General features: G+C 41.9%; 3 protein-coding genes across 4 annotated transcripts; 1 reads left to right on the plus strand and 2 right to left on the minus strand.

The window, feature by feature from the left end:
- Nucleotides 1-329: 329 nt before the first annotated feature.
- Nucleotides 330-5,343, plus strand: LOC104420984 (U-box domain-containing protein 62). Its single transcript, XM_010032780.3, is given in 9 exon segments — nt 330-953; nt 956-1,101; nt 1,231-1,537; nt 2,217-2,298; nt 3,505-3,562; nt 4,063-4,151; nt 4,459-4,554; nt 4,637-4,707; nt 4,934-5,343. Coding segments are annotated over 9 exon segments (1,362 nt in total). The 5' UTR covers nt 330-564; the 3' UTR covers nt 5,058-5,343.
- A 337-nt stretch (nt 5,344-5,680) lies between these two features.
- Nucleotides 5,681-10,660, minus strand: LOC104420985. Of its 2 annotated transcripts, none has more exons than XM_039303528.1 (7): nt 10,191-10,660; nt 10,003-10,102; nt 8,228-9,355; nt 7,779-7,841; nt 7,490-7,686; nt 6,839-6,957; nt 5,681-6,225 (listed from the first exon to the last, which is right to left on the minus strand). In XM_039303528.1, the coding sequence occupies exons 1-7, from the start codon at nt 10,257-10,259 to the stop codon at nt 6,114-6,116; spliced, it is 1,788 nt and encodes a 595-aa protein (XP_039159462.1). In that variant the 5' UTR covers nt 10,260-10,660; the 3' UTR covers nt 5,681-6,113. The 2 variants fall into 2 exon arrangements, with proteins under 2 accessions (XP_039159462.1, XP_010031083.2); XM_010032781.3 differs by having other exon boundaries at nt 8,228-9,388; nt 10,191-10,658.
- A 2,468-nt stretch (nt 10,661-13,128) lies between these two features.
- Nucleotides 13,129-14,561, minus strand: LOC104420986. Its single transcript, XM_010032782.3, has one exon. The coding sequence runs from the start codon at nt 14,190-14,192 to the stop codon at nt 13,488-13,490; it is 705 nt and encodes a 234-aa protein (XP_010031084.2). The 5' UTR covers nt 14,193-14,561; the 3' UTR covers nt 13,129-13,487.
- Between the last annotated feature and the right edge of the window lie 3,700 nt (nt 14,562-18,261).

An 18,261-nucleotide genomic window follows, 5' to 3' on the forward strand; every position in this document is an offset into this window, starting at 1 on the left:
TGGGTAGACAAACAATTTTATGCTTAGAACTGAGAATCGGACCCAGTATCCACCCGTTTTAAATGATTCGAACAATTTCAATTCTTTTGCATATTCTATATCAGTGAATTTTGGATAATTATCAATATATACCACGAGCCAAAAGGTAGATAATTTTACGGTCGGCCGGATCCTCAGATCACAACGGGGTCGTTAATCTTTACGGCCTTTTTTTCTCGTAACTAGGATACAAAAATTCAACTTACTAAGCTAATCGCCTCTGTTTTTTTCTCAATTATTATCTGACGGCGGTCGGGAAAGGAAACGACCTTAAAAAGAACACGCTCCGATAGCCGCGGCAACGTGGAATCTCCAGGCCCTTTTCTCTCTCTCTTTTCTCTCTCTTCCCGCGAAAAAGATCGTTTTTTTATTTCTTCAATTAGCTGACGCCACCATCCCCGAGCTCGCCCAAGCTTCTGCTTTCGCCTGCAAATTCGGTCTCGGGAAGGCGAAGAAGAAGAACCATCGATTCTCTCTCTCTCTCTCTCTCTCTCTCTCTAGCGGATGAAAATGTCCGGCGACGAAATGGGGCTGGTCCCGCCTCCGGTCGGCCTCAACTCGCAGCTCCTCTTCCAGGACGACCCCGCCCTCCGCTTCTCCGGCCCCGCCCCGCCGAGCCGGGTCGTCGGCGGCGACCCGGTCCCCAAGCCCCGCGAAATCCCCCTCCTTCCTCGAATCCCGCTACTTCCCCACCCCCCGCCGCCGCCGCAGCCGCCGCCGCAGCCGCAGACCCATCCCCAGCCCGCCGAGTTCCGGCACGGACAGTATGCCAACGACCCCCGCCCCGACGCGGGCGGCGCGCCGCGGAATTGGTCCGACAACAACGACTCGAGCGCCGATGGCTCGGAGGGCAACGACGAGGAGGACGAGGATGACGATGAGGCGGAGGAGGAGGAGGAGGAGGAGGAGGAGGGGGATTTGTAGGGTTTGGTGGGGAATCGAATAGGGCTCGGGATGGTGCGAATTCTAACAAGGACGGCGGTGGTAGTAACAACAAAGGCAATAGCGGTGGTGGGGTGATCAAATTAAGCAATGGGAAGACGAAGTTTGGGCCTTTATTCGGTAAGTGACTGACGGGGTTTCCAAGTTTCGAGCTTGTATCGCTTGAAGTTCTCAAGTTCGGAGCTTTTTTTATTCCTTTACTGTGTTGATCGTGAGTGGTGCTTTTTTTGTTTTTCGTGCTTCTTCTAGGGTGTGGTAGAGAAGTAGTCGTAGTGAACGATGGCAACTGTGGACAAATCGGGAGCGACGCGAGAGGGAGCTGCGGCGAGATTCATCAGCAGCGATTGCGAATTGGGAATTTCGAGAATGCGGTCACTATTGCGGAGCCGGACGGTGACTTGTATTACTCAAATTATCTGCGAGGAGAAGGATCTGGTAGAGGACAGAAGGATGTGGTAGCTGTGGACAGTGGTTGCGGGTTTAGCGGAAGAAAGGATGGTGTGTTAACCAATGATTCAGGAGATTCATTGAGAGACATCTTCTCGGACCCTTTGACGTAAGTTCAATGTCGTATCCATTTATCCTGGCTTATTTATGTGGCAGAAGAGCTTTATTTCCTTTCTTCGGGTGGTTAGTTTGATTGGGGTTGGTCATTGTGCATGTGATGAGAAAATTATTAATAATTGAGACGTTGTTCTTACGTTGTTTTTGGAAAGTTAGGCTGATTACCCAGTTTATGGACTAGGTATATGTAGGTTCCTGGATGATGATGGAGATTCATGTGAAATAGTGGTCTCTTGCTTGGACATGGAGATTATTATGCATATTCCAGATGGAAGATCATGGCTTTTCGTATTCAGTTCCTCTGGTACAAGTTAGGTTATACTTAAGGCATCGATTGCCAAATGGAACTACTGATACATCATTCATCTCTACTTTCTGAAACCCAAACAAGTCTACGATCTAGCACTTGCATGTATACCAGCATTTCTCTTCTGCTGTGAACTTGTGTCTGAACAATTGTAATCCGTTCCGATAGGAAAACTGTAAGGAATGTACCTCTTGCTAAAAGCATGGGATCAGAGTGAAGATGTATGACCTCTCTGTGTAATTCCTTTTAAAGACCTCTGACGTTGATTATAGATTGGTGTCTTTTGTTGGTTGTTCTCTATTTTCTATTTCATATTTTTTTCTCGGTGAAAATCTTGTGTGACCATCTCATTTAAAAACCGCAGGGGAGCTCTTATGGAAGATGCAATGATATTGCCATGTGGACATTCCTTTGGAGGTGGTGGAATACAACATGTAATTAAGATGGTGGGTTCTTCAATATTTTGATATCCATATTTTGATTGAGATCTTAATTGGAGTTTGAAACATTCTGACACATGGGATAATATGGGGACTTAATGAGTCTCTCCTCTGAAATGGATTGCAGATAGGATTGTTGGAATGGCTCTTTTGGAATAAGATAGGACTATTAAGTCTGGGAACTGATTTACAGGAATTTCCTTTTTTGACTTAGCATGCATAAGACATTGGCAAATACGGATGTTGCATTGGCAAGACCCATTTCTTTCCACACCTTTCCCTATGTTTAACCTTTATAGGTAGTTGTTGTTGTGTTATGTATCATCCACATTTGAGTTCCATAATTGTTTGCTAGGCAATACTCTTTGGAATATTTCGTCAATCTAGATTTCTTATAGTCTGACGTTTGGGTGCCGGTGTTGGAAGTTAAAGATTGTTGTGTACTCTATGTTGTTCGGGTACTGACAAGTTAACATTATGTTAGAACTGAAAAGCTTGACTTTGTTGTTTATATTCACATGCATCCACAATACCACGCCATTTTTGCTCGCTTCTACCTCTCTTCCAACCAGGATCCTTTAGCATGACAATCATTTCAACCTGCATGCAATCTGTCCATGGATAAACACAACTGAGAAGCAAAGTTTCTTAAGCACATTGTGAAGTAGCAGGGATTTTTCAAGATTGCTAGGTTAAATCAAAATTCTACTCATGCACTTACCAGCGCATTATGGTTTTCAGGAGTTGACACATGCAAGTGTCATTCCAAGCTGCTTGCTGTAACAGCTGTTATTACCATAGGCATTTCTCATCGAAGTGTTTTTTCCTTGTAAGCTGTTATTCCTTGACGGCAAAGTGTCTTCTGATTTGCCCAACCTGTGATGCCCACTCCGGTCCTTGATCGAGGACAGTGATTCAAGCAATATATCTTGTCTATTGCCTATTCTTCACAACCCTAATATATTTGGGATAAAAGGAATGGAGATTGTATTTTTCTGGTGTTTATGCACATTAGTCCATACTAAAATACAATCCTTCACTACACACGATGTGGTATATGGTACCTTCCATGTGAGCTTGTCTAAATCACTCTTGACTTTCTTCACAGTCTATTGTACCATTTTTTATTTTATTTTTCCTTTTTCGTTGTTCAAGTGTTCTTATAGTGGCTGAATAACTATTCTGATTTTGATTTGCATAATGCATCTTCAGAAAGCATGTCCCTCTTGTCAGCTGTCGATTTCAGAAGACTCAATATTACCTAATTTCTGTAAGTACAAACTGTTTTTTCCAAGTATATCAAATATATGGAGAATTTTAGATCATGAATCACTTGTTCTTAACCTGTGTACCATACTACCATGTTTGCAAGTTATAACATGAGATTTATTTATCATCCAGATGTTAAATTTTCATCTGACCCCATTGAATATCCAGTGGATGGAAGGATGTGACATTACGTTGTATATTATCATTTGATGTAGTCTCAATATTATATGGGAAGTTAAGATGTAATATATAGCTGATATGCAGAATATATGTTATGTTTGGTCAAGGGAGAAGTGTGTGAGTGCATCTTCAAATTCAATTTGCTACAAGAAATATTGGCTTGAAGTATTACTTTGTGTCACTATATGTGGGCCTATATATTGCAGTTGCATCTGAACTGAGTCTATAGCATAAGACTGTTTTTTATGTCAAAGTGTGTCTACTCGGTATTAATATGATTATGTCTTCTTCTTCTTTTTTTAAATCTTTTCTTCCATGCAGCTCTTCGAGCTGCCGTACAAGCATTCCTCCGGGAAGAGGACTTGCTCTTCCACCGATCAACCAAAAGGAGAAGAGAGAGATTGGACCAGGTCGGTCTCCATTGTATATTTGACACAATGCAATAGAATTCTTCAAGGGCATCACATGTGGTGCTGCCTGTGTTTTGTTCTGTATGGAAGTCCTATGTTTATAAGTTTCATAAATTACTGCCTGCTGCCTGCTCCCTGCCTCATCTCATTTTTAGTCTTTTAATACCCTTATATTTCATAAGTTATGCAATCTGTGCACTCTCTAGGGTAGAGTAACTTGTCATTTATGTTTCTGGATGCTCGTACGTTAGTATAGTTCTCCCTTATGTTCCCTTGCCTTTCTTCTAAGAGTGCTTCTTTTGTTCAGGAGAAAGGTAACTGCAGTGACTCAAATCTCATGGATACAATGAGAGGAAGAGGTGTGCAGTTTCCATTTGCCGTGACTGATCGCGTCATTATTAAGGTTTGGTCTTTTAGAAAGTGAGTGATTATTATTTTCGATGCAAACACCCTTAGAAAATGTAAACGGATGAACATTGATTCAGGGTAACAAGAGGACACCAGAGCGCTTTGTTGGACGTGAGGCAGTCGTAACAACACAATGCTTAAATGGATGGTTGGTTATATTTTCCCCCCTCTTCAGTTTGGTGCATACTTGATATACTCACGTAATCCAAGCATCTGCAATCAATTCTCTGTTTAAAAAGCATATAGAGGAAGCATTGAAGTTCTTCAGCACATGCTACGGTTTTCTTTTGGAAAATGTTCCATGCTTCAAATAACAGCGAGATTCTCTTGCCTGCATGTTGCTGCTTCATTGACACGTTAAGCTCCCCTTACAGGTATGTAGTGAAAACATTGGATAATGCGGAGAGCGTTAAATTGCAGTACCGATCACTTGCCAAAGTCCGAGATGACTCTTCCTCAAAAGCAATGTCATGCAAGCTGACCTCAAATTGGCTCTAGTTCATTGATGCACTGATGTGAAGAATCGGCAATTTTGGCAAAGTCCTATGCCTGCTGTACGTGACACATGAAGAAAAATTTATAGTATTCCTCTGTTTGAGAGGCTTTGTACTCTGTACATGGCACGAGGCAGTGTATTTATTGCTAGGGAATGTATCAAATTGGGTCATGTACGTTGTTGCAGCCCGTGTATGCGACAGAGTTAAATGACTTTGCACATACAAATTTCATGTTGTTGATTTTGCCCCGTGTAACTACCATATTTTTGTCTGGTATCTTTTCTTCTTGTCGGTTTTAATTCTGTAAGGACCACTGGCTAGTGTGCATGCTAGTACAAAACTGGCGTATGCTTTTTGACATAAAGTTTTGTCAAGACGATGATTTGTGATTAGTCACGTTTTAGGTTCAGAGGGTGCTTGAGATTTTCCTCTTTTGCTCTTGTGAGATTTACTGATAAAACTTGGGACCGCCTGAAGTCAGCTTGTTTGAGCATGCTTGAGAAAAAAAAGATGTGCTTTTTTATCTTTTCAATTTTAAAACCAAAAAGAATATCCTAGGCTTCTGAGATTACTGAACATATAAATTTATATTCTAGTAGTGTTTACATGAGTCATAATATTCAATAAAGAGCAAAAAGTAAATAAAAAAATTGCATTGCTTAAGAAAGATCTCGAACTGACAACAACCTCTGGATGTAAGAGAACAATATTTCAGCTGTTAGAAGATGATCTTCATCAACAAAAGAAGATCCAATTTCGATTCCTTTGTCCATTCAACTTCCAAGCAAGATTGCTTGAACACTGTTAGGGTATTACTAAACTTCAGTACAGACTGACCTTCGAACAATATCAGCTTCTAACACTACACCTCCCTGAAGTTAGTCACCCAGATTGCTGTTGTTACGTTAACAGTCAGTAAAAAACCCACCCAACTTGATGAAATCCAATGCCGGTTCACGAGAGGATGTGAACATAACCTGGGCAGAGTTAGGGATCGAAGGACAAATACAAAAAGAACGAAAAAAAGTAAAGAAGAGTTTTAGTTGAAGATCAATCATCAACAGCAGGAGACGTTCTCCTTTGCCAGTAGAAAGTTGCATGTTGAATAGATGGAAGCTGCAGCTGCCCGAACTGCTAATTCTCTCTCGGACGTGTCTGGCTTGTTAGATCTGCAAAACACAGAAAATAATTATCAGGCATCTCACGGAAAAACAAACTACTTTCATGTGTAACATAGTGGACAGAACAACAGAATCTCGAGTATCGTAGTCTGAATCAAGAAAATTGCAGCTTATGATATAAAAACAGCTCTTGGAATACCTATCCCGAAATCTTCTATGTGGAAGACTAGACCAACGTTGCCCTTATAAACTCCCTATGAAGATACAGCTTCAAACAAAAAGCATGCTAGATTCTCAAAATAATACAAGATCAGAGCATCCATCACAAACAGCCACCATGGGCATTACACTGCATGACAAAAGTACGGGGGAGAAGTGCCATTAAGATTTCCATCAACGCTGATATTTGACCACTTTTCAGCCCATATTTTTTAAGACAAAATTCACAAAAGGAAATTCATTGCGGGCATTGTTCATTGCACGAAACACAGAAGAATACCAAAATTTGTGGAACCTGCCTGGGACTTCTAGGAACAGTAATGATAACCCGACAAGCTGTTTGCTCGATTCATGTTCTTTACAACCGTTATAGACAAGTGTCATGGGACTCTGCATGGGATTCCCTAAAAGAGCTAGTAAATAATTGTACTAAAAGATTTACCTAGAGATAATATCTGTAGCTCCCAGGTTCTCCGAACTGTGAGGCGCATTCCACTGGACATGTTGCAGGCCATGTTCACAATGCAATTGCATCTCTTTCACTTGGTTCAGCCAGATTTCCTGAAAATTCATTAAGTGAAACAACACTAAATACGGTTCGAATCAATTTATAATGAAACACAATTAATCTTCACAACTGAGAGAGAGAGAGAGAGAGAGAGAGAGAGAGAGAGAGAGAGAGAGAGGTTCGAATCAATTTATAATGAAACACAATTAATCTTCACAACTGTGAGAGAGAGAGAGAGGTTCGAATCAATTTATAATGAAACACAATTAATCTTCACAACTGAGAGAGAGAGAGAGAGAGAGAGAGAGAGAGAGAGAGAGAGGAGTTTGTAAAACAGTCATAAAAATGAGAGATGATATATCCGCAAAAAGAAAAAGGGACTCTGGTGCCAATCAGATACAGTCCTCGAGTCATAAAAGTCAAAAACCACATAAAGAAACAAGAAAGGAAGTCAGAACTAAAATGATGCAACTAGACACATAGAAGTTATCAATAGTAGAGTTGGAACTTGACCGCTAAAAGTTCCAATCACAATCAGTCCTGATGAAAAATTTGCAATCAACGGGAAGAATGTTGTACACTCACAAGCTGTTGCTCCTCTTCACAAAGCGCTTTATCCATCTGACCAAAGAGGGTACTCCATTTCGATAGGTGCATGTCAGCTATCGGACTATTGGTCAGGTAAGGATTATTCTCTTGATTTGATGAGAATTCCTTTCGTATTAGAAAAGGTAATTCTGTGTTGATCACAGCCTGAACTCTCTTTTTACTGCGTTTCAAAGCTGCAATTTAAAGAGAGCACATCATTAGTTAGACAAATCAGTCAACTTCGATCCTAACCCTACTCTGGCGACTACATGCAATGGGGTATTACCTGCTAGACGTCCTTTGATGTCTTGATGCAGTAATTCTAACCATTGAGAAGCAACAGTTGCAGCTGAAAAACATTACACTTACATTTGTCAGCTAAAATGACCTTTAAATTGTCTACTACAGCAATGTAAAATCCAAGGTGCATATTAATAATTGGCTTGGCCCTTCACTACCCAGAGCTTACTGGACAACGGCATGCAAAACCAACTTCACAGCAGAATCATCCATAATGATCCATCCATCAAAAAAATTTAATAAGAAAACCATTCCCACCAAGAGAGAGAAAGTAAAAAAGAAAGAAACAAAACACAGAAGTAAGATACGGATTGTTAAATTTGTGACATAGCATCCATGAAGATAGATTAACTGAACCGTGAAATAACTATTAAAAAAAAACATAGAATTACACTAGAACAAGCAGAGAAAAAACATGTACAATAAAAGGCTTACCTTTAACAGAAAGTGAAGTAACACTGCTAAAAGCAGTTGAGTCTTCGTTGGACATAAAAGTAATCTCAGATGCTTTACTTGTTGTTGATGACAATCTCAATGCCAATCCATCATCCTGACTAGAACTGTTGGCGTTTGAGACAAAATTCTTTTTGCACAATCCTCCTGCCATGCCCAGATCCCTATCTTCTTCTTCATTCTCTGAAATGAAATTTGAAGACTTGTTCATCATCAACATGGGGAATCCGGTGGTCTGCTTTCTCTCAAGTAAAGCACTTGGAGCTACATTTTCAGATGAATAAGAAAGCTGGGGCACTCCCAAATTATCAGAACATCCCAACCCCTTGCCATAACCAATTTCTTTTATTTCACCTTTCGAATGACCACCGTGTTTATTCGCGACATGGCTATTTTCAGCCCTTCCTGACCTCACCAATGCCTCTATAATGGAATGGACTTGTTTTCTGTTCCTGACATGGTTTATGATCCCTGGGTTCAATTCATTGAGCAGTCCACTTGGAGCAGCAATCTTGGTGAACCTATCTACCTGTTCTTTCTTTGCAAGCTCCAGCTTTTTCTTAAGAACATCATTCTTACTCTTCCTACCGCGTTGCTTCGGGATTGGTATGCCCCCATGAGAGGACGAGAGAAAGCCGTTTTGCTTCATTTCCTTCCAAAGCCTCAATGAATCTTTCTCCTCCAATGGGCCAGTTGAGCTAGCACACTCAGATGCATCTACAGGCTTCAACTGATCAAGATTCTTGTAAGGGTAAAATGGATTTAGATTCACAGTGCTAGAAAGGTCTTCTGCATTGAGATTCAAGTCAAGGCCCTTTGAGTATGCATGATGATCACTTGATGTCTCATGCTGTCTAAGCAAAGAGTCTTCGATTGTTTCCTTAGTTTCTCCAGTATGCTTAGAATTGACATCACTTTCCAATTTGTTGGCGGAGCAAATTTCAGTATTAAGATCAAGTTGTACAGGCTTACAATTACCCTCCACAGGGGAAATATTTCTTTCAAATTCATCTTCATGAGAACCATCTATAATAGAGGTGACCGGCTCCTCAGTTACCTGGGACGTGCCTAGTCCTTCACCACAGCGAGAGGAAACTTTTCCTCCCTCATCTTTCACAGATTTTGGAGAATAGTTGTTAGTTCCTGGATCAAATTTTGAAGATCAAGTACACTATCATGCACACAAAATTTAAAAAAACCTCCCAAAAAAGTAACAACACTGTCAATTTCCACATCTCTACATTTGATATAGAGGAAAATGCAAAGAACGTCAGTGGGTTCCATATGCTGTCATAAGTATGAACATCGCCTCACATCTCTAATATAGTCAGTCATGTCATGACACTTCAAAATGCACAGGCCTAAGCATTTAACCTGGTTATTTTGGTTTTTTGGGTCGGTAAGCATTTACCCTCTTCAACAGAGGAAAAAAGAAAGAAAATTTCAATTCTATATAAATTAAATGAGGAGATGCAATTCAGTTGAACTCAGGGTCTGCAGCATTTCATAATCAATCTACGAGTTTAAGCGCAAAATTTGCATCCTGTAATTTTGAAACTCATTATAAGAATAGCTTGAACCATTAGGTATGTTGAGGATTAAATTAAACAACTACTGGAAGAAAAAAAAAAAAAAGAAAAAAGAAGAGAGAAAGACGAGATTTTTCATTCAAATGGAGACCTAAATTTGAATCCCCATCTCTCCACTGAATTCAAAGAACAAGTACATAACAAAATAAAGAGAGAACAAGACTCTACCTCCGCGACGCAACACGGATTCCAAATCCCGCATTTTGACACGCTTGCGTGCAACTTCATGTTTCTCCTCAGCCACCAGATGGCGCTTCTCCCCACTCGACTGATAAAGCCAGCATCAGCGATATGGAAACAGAAAAAAGAACAGATCCCACGATAACAAAAGGAGATGAAATGAGTAAAAATCCAACCTTTACAAGTAATTTAGGCGACGCCGAAGCCCGATCAGAAACACTTCCCGAATCACACTGGTCCTCCATTTCCTCCCCGACCCAGTTCAAATCCGAGACCTTTGACACCGACCCTCGTACCAAAAATCAAGAACTCCTCCTGGGTATATTCAAAAACTATGGACAGACGAAAAAAACTGGAAAAGTCTCGCTCCTTTCGAAATGGGTGCGGGTTCTTTCTCGAGAGAAAGATGAATCCGCCTGTGAATTTGGGTAAGACAAATGGTGGGTTAGGGTTTTTAAAATGAGAAAGATCTGGGATTGACAATTGGGGTAAATCTTATTTATGTGCTGCTGGTCTTTAAATGCTTTCTTTAGGATTTTGAAACGCAAGGGAAGCGCGCCTACGGACGCTGCTGTCTGATCCGGCGATTCTTTGCATATATACACTGCTAGCGAATCGCAACTTAATAGTAGTTTAATTAATGCTTACCTTTTCCTCTTCTTTTATATACCATCCGAGGCTAAAGACAACGGGACGAGAGAACGGAGACAAAGGTGTCTTCTTTCCGCTTCCTCCTTTCTTGTTTTTCTTTCAAATTCAAATAGTTTGGAGGGACTTTTTGCTGGGCCCGTTCGGCTCACGGTTCTCCCTCTCTCCTCTCTTTCCCTCTTACGAAAAGAAGGTCAGACGGCGCGCTCGCCACGCGCATGCCCCCCCATCCATTCAAATGCCGGTCCGGGCCCGGATGTTGGATGAGCCCGACAAGAACAGGGCCGGACCCAATTCGTACGTTTGAAGATCAGGTAAAACTCAACGGCTACGAGAAGGGCTGAGTTTATAAGACCGATGCTTGTGTTTTTGGGTCGAGATCTACGTTTGAGTGGCTGCTGAGATTGCGTATCGGGTTCTTAGACATGTCTTTCGTGCCTCTGCAGCATGACGAATGAGGTAAGGAGCCTGGTTCCGAGCGCATGAGCGGGCGTGTTGGTTGCCGCATTGTTTGAATTCAAAGTTTATCACGGTGGCCAAGAAGGTTAAAGCCGGCACAAGAGCAGGTAGATTGCTATTCCTACTTTGAGAATCGGTACTGGCGAGAGAAGTCAAGCCAAGTGCCGTAATTTTGGATTCGTCTAGATTTGAAAGCTGACCAAGAACTGTCATTGGTTTCCTGGACAGGGACGCTGGTAGATTATCGCGCCAAAAACCTACTTCCCTTCCATAAGAAATACGAGCCATGCGTAGCTACAATCCCCAATCATGGGAAGCACCTCTCCAAGGGAACAGTTTTGCTGGACTTGAGCACCAAAGAAGTACTAGGTAAAGAACTGAACGCGCTTGCAAGACCGTCAGGTGACATAGCTTTGTCTGCACCAAGTAGGCCGATGCATGAGCACAGCAGTAACAGCAGATCCAGACTGATTTTGAGCCAATGCCTCGTCTTTGAGGAATGACATTCTTCAGGAACCAAATAAGTAAAGGGCGATTGCACATGTAAAAGGCTCAGCACTTAAACAGAGTGTTTTCCGTGAAATTAAAGCACTGTCAATGGTTTGTCGATCTCTTCCTATATCATCCTTTGTAATCAAAACATTATGAATATTCTCATGTAGACAAATCAACCATGAATTTTCAAAAGATGCAGTAAGGACATCGTCCAACCACCAGATGAGATTACAAGTAAAAGTGATCGATTCCTAATCTAATCCAATTCCAAGATGGAATTGAGAACTAGACCTAGAGGACCAGTTCCGTCGGACGAGTCAAATTTAACAATCATCTCAATGAAACTTAGAGTGTGTTTGTTTTGTGAAAAACAATTTTCGGAAAACATTTTTCTCATTTTCCAGCTTTTAGTTCATTTAGAAAATGAATCAACGGAAAATATTTTCTAGTCAACAAAAAATGTTTTCATTCCAAAGCTTAAATTCGGGGAAAATAATTTCCGTTTTGAAATAACCGGAAAACGTTTTCCAAAATATTTTAAGGTCCTTGCTCAATGAAAAAAATTATTATTAAAAATAATTTCTAATTAAAAATTTTGAATTTGTTATTATTATATCTTTCCTTTTTTTTTTTCTTGTTTTTTTTTTTCATTTTTTGCCTGTGAACGTAAACCCTAACTTCTCCTCCCCTCTACTCTCTCCTTCTCCTTCGCCCCATTCCTTTTGTCACCGCCACCTCCTCCAACCCTTGCCCCTCCCGTTGGCTTCTCTCCTTCCTCTTCCTCTTCGTGGGTGTCTTCTACATCTTCAATCATTTTTCAAATGCAATCCAAACACCAGAAAATATTTTCAGTCACGTATCACCAAACAAAAAAAAACCAACCATTTTCCTGGAAAATGGTTTCCCAAAAAATATTTTTCAAAAATATTATGTTTTCCGTGAACCAAACGCATCCTTAGATGCTATCGAAAATGAGGCTAGATGGAATGAAGGTTAGTAAACTCCATTTTTTTTCTGACACACACGTCCTAACATTTCTGGTTCATATGGCCTATAGACAACGTGACACCCAAGTGCCTGAGTTGTGCCTGAGTTGTGCCTAAGTTGTCATCATTGCACGTTCAGGGAAGCACGCCAATGGCCGCAACCTTACTGCTCAATGGCAAAGCATATGTTTAAACGAATCCATAACGACGCTCAAGGTACAATGATACGATTTGCCATACAACATCTAGGAAATGTCATCCTGTGTTCCCAGACAATGGAGACACGAGTAACCTCAGCGCACTTAGGCATCCTCGGCCCTGTATCCTAACAGGAAACGGGCAGAATCGTCGAACCACTTTCATCATAGAGTATGGAAGAAATCAGATCACGAGGTGTACTAACCATAGCCAATTACAGTTTCAGTTTTCATGCCGATTATTTGGTTCGACCGATCATACTTCGGCAGAGATCAAACAAAATTCACATTAATCATTCAGCAAAGGAGCGATATTAGGCAGAATAACGAGCAATAAATCAGGGATTATGCTTGTTTGATCAAATTCCCAGAGATGCCACAAAGCAAAGTCTAGTACTCGTTAAACTATGCCGTAAGCACGTTACCATTTACGATTTCTAAATACTCCAACAGCAACGTAAACTGAAGACTTTCGCTGGGGGAAAAGAAAGCCCCGTCAAGAGGCCATCATACTAAAATTCAATCCGCTTTGTTCTCTGTGATTTATCTGTACAATTGAAGCTCAAATCATTAAAGAATCCTCCACAATCAACCCCAATGATTTGCACCGAATGCTGCTTACATTCGAAATCGAAAGAATCGATCATCCCCCATCCCGTCACCATTCGCGACCCCCTCTCGCCGACACCTACCACAACCAGAAATTCTTGAGCTGCGATCTGGCGGATTCCCGGAAACTCTTCACCTTCATCAAGCAGAAGTGCGTGCTGCACGCCCCCAAACCCGACCCGACCCGGCACGTCTTGAGCAGATAGCAAGCCGGCCCGCAATTCGCCCCCTTCCCCTGCACCACCAATCCCCAAATTCTGGTCACATTATCTCCTCCCTCGTCGTCATCCTCGAGCTCCTCCACGTAGATCACGCCTTCAGGCTTCTGGACCTCCCCCTTCTCCCACTTCATCCTCACGCGATCCCAATCCTCCTCCCTCATCCCCTTCTCCGTCCTTAGCCTTATCGACTCGCCGCCCCTGGCCCCGCCAGCGCCGGCGCCGGCGCCGCGGTTCTCGTCGTAGACGTGCACGAACAGCGGCGCCCCGCGGAGGTTCCTCACGATCTCCGCCACCGAGTCCTCCATCCAATCGTCCAGCTTCTCGTGCGCGATCGCGGCGCCCTCCTCGAACTCCTGGTACGGTTTCGGCTTCCTGGGTATCCGGACCGGCGCCATCGGGGCCGCCGCCGAAACGGCGCGCCGCATCTGGGTCCTCGATCTCGCTCCGTTGGGCATCGTCACCGACCACGGCTTCGACGGGCTCTGGTGATCGATGTGGCGGGCGGGGAGATCGAAGCGGCTCATGCAGCACTCGCCGCCGCCGCGGACCCCGAGAGACGCCATCGCCGGTCACCTGGCGGCAAGGAAGAGCGAACCCAGAAGCGGCAACCCGCGGAAGATTCGAGCTTTGCCCGCTCCTTGATCCGCGGAAAAGGAAAGGCTTCTTGGGTCGGGATGGAAAGATGATGAACGGGTGGTTTTCTTGCGGTTGGTGATGGAGGGAACGAGAGAGAGAACGAAGGAGCACGGGATTGAACGAGGATTAATCTTTTTATCGACGGGTGGTCAAGAATGGATGGTGACTGGGGAGAAAAGGGGCAGGAACAAGAACTGGAATTTGGAATCGCGAGTTGATGTTTTTGTAGGTGAGTTTGTATGGATTCGGAAGCATCGATGTCGCGACTGGGACGCTTCCTCCTGGTAGCTGTAAACGCCACGCAAACTATTATAATCCACCGGAGACCTTGAGGAGCTGTCGCCTGCGGTCGGGAGCACTGGGCTTCGGTGCACCCGTTTCCCTCCTAGCCAATGGGAAAATTTAGAAGAGAGATTATCAGTAAATATAAGGCCTTTTTGAAGTCGTTGGTTCAAAAAAATTGGATTATCTACTGACCGTGCATCGTAGCGATAAGCTAGAATTTAAAAATCGATTCAGAGATTAAAATTAAGGCTGGACTCAAGTCACTTGTGTCCTTTCAAAACAATGAAGCTCCTCTTTGATTGGGTATCGGAATCAATCCAATTCACAAAATTATAATGAGATCAAACAACAATTTCAGAGAAAAAATGTCGTTATTCGGAATGTGAATTTAAAAAAAATAAATATTCATTGAATTATTTTCATAATTTTTCCCACTTAAGATGACGTCAGAAAGTGAAATTCTGTTGGTGGTTGCAATCCGCGTCTCCTGCAACCGGGCGCAGAAGATAAAACCTTCCCTCGGCTCGCAACGCCACGAGCCGAAATGCGAGCGGGAACGTGCACTTTTGCTCCCTCCACGAGGCTCACATAAGGCGCGCGTTAAATTCTCGCGTGACGTGGATCGGGGAATAATCCTGGGCCGTGCATCCGAGTCCACGTGGCAAGACTCCTTCCAGGCTCAACGGTCTCGATCGTCCGCATGGAGGTCGCATCCCCACGAGCTGGCGCACCTCATTTCGCGCCCCGTTGTCGTTTAGCGGCTGGAGCGCCACGAGGGCGCTGACGTGGAGGTCGGTGGTTGGTGGAGGGAGGGGGAATGCACGGGCCGACACGCGAAAGCCGCACGCGATCGCGGTTCGCCACAAGCTGACGTCGACCCGCGAGCGCGTTCCGTCCAGTGAAATCCGACAGGCGGACACGTGGACACAGGCCGAGTGCCACGTCATTCTCGCGGCTGGTGGCGCTTGACGTGGTCCGCGTCAAAGAGAAATTTGAGAATTGACAGAAAAAAGGAAGAAAAGGAGTGGGTCAAAGAGCTCGTGGTTTTTGACTGGGGAGAGACGGGAGGAGCTCGAGAATTTTTCACATGGAAAACGACAATTTTATTTTCCAGCATTTTGAACGTGAACTGGTCCAAGTGAATCAAAGTCGTCCACGTGAAAAGAACATGTTCTTTTTATGGTGAGAGAAAACGACATGCTCATAATTTTAGGAAATTTTTTTTATAAGTTAATAATTTTTGTGAAATAAATAAAATCTTAACAAAGTAGTTTTGGTTTAAGATGCTTATTTAGATATAGTAAAATTGAACTCGGAGGGACCCTTATTGATCTCGGTCTCGCATATTCTAATGCTTTCTAATATTTAAAGTTGATTCCGATCACTTTGGACTTTAATCACTGTTCGAGGACGACATCAAAAATTAGTTAATAATTTGAAACTTGTCCATCAACGAGAGACAGGGAGCCAAAAAGCTAGCGAAGACTGACTTTTAATTTTTGCTCTTTACTTAATTTGAATATTGTCACTCACGCATTTCGACTTTTGGTAATTGAAGCTCTTGATTTTTTTTTCATTATTTTAATTTATCCAAACAATATTTTAAATTTTGGTAAGAAAGTAAAAGAAAAAAAAAGTTTTGCTTTTGGTAAATCTTAAAGAACTTGCCTTACTCTAGTTTTCTACGATCGGGTGTCTCTGGAAATAGATAGAGGGCGAAAAACTTTCCTACAATCATGTACATACAACACAGATCATCTTCGATGAACTTCCATATATTTGCTGAATTTACGAAAAAAAATACTCATCATTTTAAAGTAAACCGATTTTTACATGCACAAAGCCCATAGCGTATTACCCTCCAGTAAAAAATGTTTCAATTTATGCCTTCACCATCACAGGCCCTAATGACCGGCAAAGAGAAATAGGAAAAGAAAAGAAAAAAATCATAAATTTTCAAAAAGATTGTTTATGTCAAAGCCATCCAATGCCGATTGTGCCACGCAAAACAATTGATGCTAATTGAATTGCCATGTGAACACATTCCAGCTAAAATCGTCAAAAGGATTATATTAGAAAATTGTCAAATTGGGTAGATAAATTATATTGGAAAATCGTTGAAAGATTTATAACTAAATTGGTTAAATTAAAAAGTTTTGGTCTAAATTAGTTTTTGTATAGTAGGTTAAGATTGTTTGTACAATTTTCCCGAATGAATATTCTTGTGATTTTTCATTAGATAGCAAAGATTAGCAATATATATAATTTATCATAAGATATTTCTACAAATCTTGTAATTTAAATAGTCCTATTACTATGTGTGAACTTCTCTTGTTTATTTATAATATAACCAACGTAAAAATTATGACAACATCATTTTATGGTTTTATTAAAATAACACCGAACTTTTCTGACGTATTTTAAGGAAGATGACAATATATATAAGTCCACCTTGAACCGTATAAGTCCCGTTTCAAATATTGCTAAATAGAGGTCAATTTCGATGTGAAATTATATAAGTTTCTTTTCTTTTTTGTGGTTTTAAATTTTAATGAGACAGCTCGATGGTTAGTCTTTGCAATATGAGCCCTCTCCTTAACAGCAATCGCTCTCGTCATCAAATGGCAGCATAACCCTATCCCTTTTCACCTCATCCTATAGTTCTCCCTTCTTTGAAAGACTCAAAGTCATAGAAGTGCCTCGCCCTTTAGTAACTCTTAATACTCTTTGGTGTGCACATCAGAATACAAGCAGTGGTACAGGATCGTTTTCACGATAACACGCTGTTCTCGACATTTAGTAATAACCACGGTGGAACAACACAGGCTAGCGAGGGCGTGCGTTCCTGAGGAATCTACGCAAGGCTCTGGTTCAAGGAAGAGGTGGCGATGCGATGGCCGTGTTCTGTAAAGTGGAGACGAGCCGAGGGAGGGGACAAACCGGGGATCACGGCGAAGCTGCGGCCAAGCACGAGCGGAGAGGCATGGTGGGGATTCGAATGGAGGGAAGCTCTTGTCATTGCTGTCAACTTGTCCGGATTGCATCTCCAGGACCAAACTAGACATGCAGACTGAAAATGATTAAAACATATATAGGACAATTTTTCGGAAGAAACTAGGACAAATGTGTCGGTATCAGATTCGCTAATTAATTGCATACCATCCATGCGTGCTAAGAGATGCACATATTTGGAGTGGGGCTTGGGGTATGCAAGGCCGCCACAAGAATAATGGATAAATCTTTGAATTTAATGGGCATAAGGACACTAAATTATATTAAAGATTTTAGTTATCCATGCATAAATTTATTGGCTCAATGGAGAGAGACGAGTTAAATTTGGGAGAATTTCTTAAAATCTAAGGGCGGATAGGTCATTTTGAGATAACTGCACATAATAAACTACCCATTCTCTACAAAGGATCTATATTCTTTGTTCTGTATTGAGAATTTCTAACAATATTCCGATTTCAAATCGCCTAGTCTACTTTCATATCGTTGATAAGAATTGAATGTAAATTCGCTTTGAAGACATGAAATAGATGGTCTTTGTACGAGTTTTCTTGTCGATCATGAAGCCGTAACTTGTATTAGGATTTAACGACCGCTAAGTATGCCCTTTGCGACATGTTTTTCGACGACCGAACTGGAGGAGAAAAGTACCTCAATGCGTAACGAGTAGTCGTTGTTGCTAGAAGTTCGTTTTGGGCTTTG

Source organism: Eucalyptus grandis, chromosome 10, assembly GCF_016545825.1.
Source record: "Eucalyptus grandis isolate ANBG69807.140 chromosome 10, ASM1654582v1, whole genome shotgun sequence".
Classification (NCBI taxonomy): domain Eukaryota; kingdom Viridiplantae; phylum Streptophyta; class Magnoliopsida; order Myrtales; family Myrtaceae; genus Eucalyptus; species Eucalyptus grandis.

Bases quoted from the DNA above. Each gene is read 5' to 3' on its own strand.
- LOC104420985 (XM_010032781.3), bottom strand. From the start codon at position 10,259: ATGGAGGACCAGTGTGATTCGGGAAGTGTTTCTGATCGGGCTTCGGCG. The intron at 10,103-10,190 runs GTTGGATTTTTA...TGGCTTTATCAG, and splicing joins CGCCTAAATTACTTGTAAAG to TCGAGTGGGGAGAAGCGCCA. The intron at 7,687-7,778 runs GTAATACCCCAT...TTTAAATTGCAG, and splicing joins CATCAAAGGACGTCTAGCAG to CTTTGAAACGCAGTAAAAAG.
- LOC104420986 (XM_010032782.3), bottom strand. From the start codon at position 14,192: ATGGCGTCTCTCGGGGTCCGCGGCGGCGGCGAGTGCTGCATGAGCCGC.